We start from the raw sequence: 6,000 nt of genomic DNA, 5'->3' as shown, positions 1-6,000 counted from the left end.
AACAAAAGTACCTACCACAGGTTGTTGCCAGGATGAAATGAGACATTGCATACAAACAACGTTTATGTGCCCATACAGCCTGGCACACTGGAAGTGTTTAACTAGTTAACTATTATCTATAAAATCTTCAAACTTACAAGTTAACAAGAATGTCATATTTTGTTCAAAAATGGTAATGGTGTAACACAAAAAAACAGAAATTAAGTTCACTTGAGTTCAAACATCAAATTATATGCTTTGGCTTTGCCTTGCCTTCTGCCTCTTGAGTTCCCTATGTCTAAATTCCTTTCCTTCCCCTATTCACTCAAGAACTTGTTTTCTACCCCAGGGCTTTTCAATGGCCTCTTCCCCATCTGCCCACACAATAGGAACATTACATTTGTAATACTTATTACAAATTGGCAAGGGGCTTCTACCTCTCCTTTTTCTCTAAGACTCTGGTATGCCCCCCCCTCCTCTGATTAGTTCAGTTATATTATTTAGTTTACTTAGCTAAAACCAGGAGATAATGATAGCTAACATTTAGTATCTACCTAATAGCCCCATATACAATGCTAGGTGAGTTACAAATGTTTGATTCTTCATAACAACCAGGCATGGCAGATACCACTCTATATTTCTGAGATGGATAGAGGGTCTGAGCCAGTAAGCTCAAAGTCACATGGCTAGTAAGCAGCAGCACCAGTGACCATACGGACCAAGTTAATGCATTAATTGGGATGTGATGGCTCTAAGTGGTTTTCTACTTCTGGGAAAGGCCCATCTGGCCTTTCAAAGAGAGGCCTTCTCATACCGGAGATAACACGTATGTGTGCTAGGATGATATCACCTTATTCACGTATGATGTTTAACCTTTCTTTACCACTTATCCCCTAGCACCACAAATGCTTATACATAATACTAAATGCACTAACATCTTTGCACATCCCATGCACATAAACACCAGCAAATATGCCAATTATATTCCTACAATGGATGCTGTAGATCTGACCAACAGAATTCCAGACATCACAAAGTAAATAAACTAGATTTTCCTCAAACACAATAATTCCTGTTTAATTTCCCCTGGCAAGTACTGAATTTAGAATTGTGCTCGTTCTATAAAGCAGAATTTTGCGAATATTATGATAAGGAGTCTCACATTCTCAGAAGGTGGGAAAGCTGAGAAGGGCGATTAAAGTGGATGTGTTTCTTTCATTACGGGTAGAATTAAGTTTCTCATCTAAGTACCGAATTCTGCAGTCACTCCAAAAATGTAAGCTCAGCTACAGCGCATTTTTGGGAAACTCGAATGACACTAACCACATAAGGTCAACCAAACAACTGGTCGACCCTAAAAAAAAAAAAAAGTGCGTTATGCAAGGTTTTCAACTAAGAGATAAGAGTATCTCGATCTATGTATTTCTCTACGCCAGCTCCAGAGTCCGATCCGGTTCCGCCTCTCACCACCGCAGCTTGGCAGACACTTCTGAAGCCAGATGGGGAGCCTCAAGTTTGAGCCCCCCGTCACTAGCTGCCGGCTCCTGCCTGCGCCCCGCGTCTACCCGGGCGCCTTCCATGCTCTCTGACTCTCACTCCAGAGAAATGTCCCTTTTCGATCAACTCTAACTGGTAGACTGCCTCCCGGCGCGGTCCCCCGCGCGGTGTCCCCCGCGCAGGGCCGGCAGGCGGGCGGGCGGCGGCGCGCACCGGGGCGCTGGCGGGGCGGGGCGGGGACTGCGCGCCGTGCGCGCGGGGCGGGCGCAGGTCGCTCTCTCGGCGCCGCTCCCCTTTGTTCGGTTCCATTGTGTGCCACTTCCTCCTCGGGCGCTCCTTCCAGCGCCCTGGCAGCCTGTGGGCAATTTGTGAAGGGGCTTTTGGTGCCTTTTTCTTTTTTTCTCGGTTTACTTTTTAGTAAGTGAGGCCCTCCTTTGCACGCCTCTCCGCCCCACGGCCCCGGAGGCAGGCAGAGTGGGAAGTGTCAGTGCCTCCTCCCCCACCCCCGACGGCGGCTCCGCCGGGCTCCCGCCCCGCTCCTCCTCCAGGAGGCATCCTAACCCCGCATTCTGGACTTTCACCTCCTGACCGGTCGCGTCACCGCCAGGACGGCAACACGCGACCCCGCCCCTTCGAGGGGCGCGGGCTCCGGGGCTCCACCAAGCACCGAAGCGAGGGTCGGAGGCCGGCGCGCGGCCCAAGCCCGGCCGCCTCGGCGTCCCGGGAGCCGGCGTGAGTGTCGCCGCGGCCCTCCCCGTCCCTCGCGCTCGCGCTCCCCAGCCGCCCCGCGGCCGCCTCAGCCCCCTTATATAGCCCTCTAAAAATAGCTCGCCTCGCACCGCCTTGTAAGGCAGCAGGGAGATCCGCAGTCTGCCAATCCGCGCTCACCGCCAGAGCCAAGCCCCGCCCCGGACCCCGCTCTGCGCTCCCCATTGGTCCTCAGTGACTTCATGAGCCCCCTGTTTACCTTACATGGTCACACGCGGCCTAATGTACGCCCTCCTCCGAGATCCCACGGCTGCGCGGAGAGCCGGGCGGAGGGGGGGAGTTTGGGGAGGGGGAAGAGCAGGAGGAGGAGAAAAGGAGGGGGGGGAGAGACTACAAACTAGCAAGGATGGGGTGGGGGGTGGGGAGGGAAGGGAAGGGGGGGAGAGAAGCGATCGCGAGAAAAAAAAAATGCAACCTCCCAAAATAAAGAGCAAAGATTGCATTAGGAGCGAACAGCGCTGCAGAAATAGATGGCAGCTTCGTGTCAGTGAGTTTGCATCCCCCTTCCTGATCCACGAGCTGGAGTGATTAGAGCCCTGGAAGGGAATTGTTACTCCCGTGGAGAAGTCCCCTTTTCCTGGCAGCCGTCTGCACTTGTACATGCTGGATGCCTCTCTCCATCCACCCCACTCACTCTCTCCTCTCTCACCTCCTCTCTTCCTCTCTCCTGCATTGATTTTTTTTTTCCTTTTTAGTTGACTGAAACAAAACAAAACAAAAGGGCCACTGGATGTCTGCCTTCTTGGGGGGTGAGCCAGACAGACTGACAAACAAACAGACCCAACTGTGTTCGGGGGAGGGTTTCTCCTCCCGTTTTGCCCGGCAGCAGCAGCATGGACGTGTTGGCTAGTTATAGTATATTCCAGGAGCTACAACTTGTCCACGACACCGGCTACTTCTCAGCTTTGCCATCCCTGGAGGAGACCTGGCAGCAGGTGAATGATTTAAATTACTTGTGTAAATCGTGTGGTGGCGGCGGAGACGCAGGGGCTGCGTTGGTGTGGGCTTGGGGTTGAATTTTTTGTTTGTTTGTTTTATTTTTCCCCCCTTTTTGATTGTTTGTTGTTTAAAATGTTTTCGGAAACAGTCATCTGCGCTTACCTCTCCACCCACCCTCTAACCCCTTAGTGTGCTGAGCTGAGCAGCCGGTCTGAGCTGCCTGCGTTTCAGTCACCAACACACATCCTTGCGCACACGTTGTCGGGCTCACTGTCCCCAGCACAGACCTGCGTAACTTCTGGGGTTCGGAGGAACCGGGTGGGAAGGTGGTTTGGGGCTTTATGAGCCATCGATGACAGGATACTGCGTCCCTACATGCTGAAGCTCTACCTACTTGGTACCTTAAATCAGGTTCTGTTCTTTCAACTGGTACTGACGACCGACCGACCGTCAGATGGGGGTCAGGAGGTGGGAGCATAGCGGAGTGTTTTCCCAGTAATTAGCGAGTGTCAATGAAATATAGAAACTTGATTTTTAGATGAGTAGGTGGGCAGGAGGGAGAAGAGCCCAGTGACAAAAGATACTCAACGATATCTAGATATCTAGGAGGAGGACGGGAAGATGTATCTATCTACCGCTGACCATGCAGTGTAGATTTCCCCAGGGCAATGCCTCTATATGCGTCCTTGTTTCTCTTTTTTGTTTGGGGGTCCCTCCCTGGTTAGAAGGCACAGCTACTGACAAAGGGTGGTGTGTGTTTCCATGCCCCTGACTTCGTCTTAGAGGACTAGTTAAGAAACTCCTATGATGCTGAAGGGCACTGATGCCAAGTTGGCTAGGCGTCCCACTGAGGGCAAAGCGGGTCTGGTGACAAGTTCACTGGCCTTTGTGAAGTGGAATAAAGAAAGTGCTGGTCAGTGGAAAGTGCTAGATCTGCTGCGGAAACAGTCGTTTTCTCAGCAAGGATTAGGAACTGCTGAAGGGACACTCTGCAGGAAAGATGGTGGGTGGGGGGCAGGGGGGTATGGGTATTCTTTAAAAATACTCCAGTGTGCACCATGGAACGTCCAAGAAGACAATCTGCATTTGCACATGGGAAGTGTGAACTCGCACAGTCCGTCTTGAAGAAACCAGCCTGCCCTTGGGGAGGACTGCGAGAAGCTTGGTGTGTGGCTTGCTCATGTAACTTCGCTCAGTGACAGCAGCTTGTTAAGGCTAATGAACGGCTGAATCTCTTCTGCCAGGATCCAAAGCAGGGTTTGCCAGCTTGAGGCTAGGTTGTAACAGTTGCTGCTTTAGTGAGTGAGGTTTGGCTTTGGGTATAGGGAGCAGAGTGGCAAAGCTGATCCTCCGACTGTACCTTTGTTACTCGTTGCCTCTTCTCCCCTGATTAGAGGCGGTGAGGTTTCCTCCAGGTGCTGGCCTCTGCTGTCTGTGTGGCCACCATCCGTTGCTGCCCAAGGATGCTGGCAGAGACCTTCGACTTTGTCTCTGAGTGTACACATAGTTCACGCATTCTTAGCGTGAGGCATTTCTTCAGTGCATCCTTTCCCCCATCCCTAATGAGACTGTCTCATGAAGGGTCTCACCAGATCTTTTCCTCCTTTCATTTCACATGCTAATGAAGCCAAAATGTTGCCAGAATTTCGTTTTCTGAAATAGCTTTCATTTCACGTTGTCAGCCCACTGGTGTCAAACTGGTTGCGTATTAACGACTGTCTAGACAGGTTAGGGTAGGGAATCTGTTGATTTAGTCAGCCTGCCCAAGGCAGCCCTTGTTTGTGACTAACTGTTAAGCAGTGTTGGAGGGAAGAAAGTTGGCTTTATTTGTTACAGCGTTCCCTCCTGATGAATCACACAACTTTGTTTTGGTTCAAGTTTTCACAGTAGTAAAGCCTGCTTTGGGGGAAGGCCTCGCCAGAGGAAACCTGCTTTTCTAGATCTGGTTAGACCATCCAGGAGAGAGTCTGGATCTGTAAAGAAACATCACTGGTTTGATAATTAGGGGATGTATTAGATCTATTGTTTCCTCCGAAGCCTTCTGTGCCTTTCCTTCCCCCTCCTCTCCCTACCCCTCTCTACTTGCCTCCCTCAAGGAACCTCTAGCTTAGTTTCTATCTGCAGGCCAAGGAATCTCACCCCCCCAAACACACACCTCTCTCCTTACTTCTTGCCTTAACCCTCTCCAACTGGCAATGCTCTTACCTTAAAACCCTTTGCCAAGCTATCTGAGAGGCAGCTCAGAGGCCACACTGAAACGTAGCTTGTGGGGAAGCACTCCTAAATAAGATATCACTCCAAGGAGATTTCTGCTCCGGGCTCTGTAGTCACAACTGCTCTCTTGAAAGGTGACTGTGACTCGAAGTTCATGCTGATGACAAAACCTCCAACCTCCATCTCTTCCTTCCTCCCTCTCCTGCCCCCCCCCTGCTTCTGAGTGTAAGGAGGGAGGATGGTTATATGCAACTGTCGGGGCCAAATCAACCATCAGATGGTGAAATTTTGAGACTCCTTTGCTCAAAATGGCTTAAGAAGATTGCTACAGAGAACCCCCAGGCAGGAGGAAGTTTCCTGATGCTCTGGGGTAATCAGATTTTAGAGGTCAGATGAGGAGCAATTATTAGATATTCTCTGAAAGTGAACAGTGTACCTGGCCTTGAGGAGATGAGCGAAATACAGAGATTCCAATAATCTGATTTGGTTTGTAGAGAAAGAGTGGCTTGGATGATAAACCCAAGAACATCTGTGCATTTGAAAATTAAGGATGGACTCTTTGGGGATTTTATTTGAAACTGTGGCCTGGGATAATTGTCCTGC

At 50.4% G+C, this 6,000-nt stretch overlaps 1 protein-coding gene across 2 annotated transcripts in view; it reads left to right on the top strand.

Moving 5' to 3' along the window:
• Positions 1 to 2,189: 2,189 nt before the first annotated feature.
• KLF7 (KLF transcription factor 7) overlaps positions 2,190 to 6,000 on the top strand; it is an 87,393-nt gene continuing 83,582 nt past the window's right edge. The window contains exons 1-2 of one of the 2 annotated variants that reach the window (XM_057304337.1): positions 2,190 to 2,208; positions 2,940 to 3,179. In XM_057304337.1, coding sequence (XP_057160320.1) covers positions 3,078 to 3,179 — 102 coding nt within the window. In that variant the 5' untranslated portion in view covers positions 2,190 to 2,208; positions 2,940 to 3,077. Of the gene's footprint in view, positions 2,209 to 2,454; positions 3,180 to 6,000 lie in introns of those variants that run through there. The other variant, XM_026492093.4, reaches the window with a different exon arrangement.

This window comes from Ursus arctos, unplaced genomic scaffold (genome assembly GCF_023065955.2).
Source record: "Ursus arctos isolate Adak ecotype North America unplaced genomic scaffold, UrsArc2.0 scaffold_1, whole genome shotgun sequence".
Classification (NCBI taxonomy): Eukaryota; Metazoa; Chordata; class Mammalia; order Carnivora; family Ursidae; genus Ursus; species Ursus arctos.
Note: the sequence above shows the minus strand (reverse complement) of the source record. Positions and strands in the feature narration are given on the sequence as shown.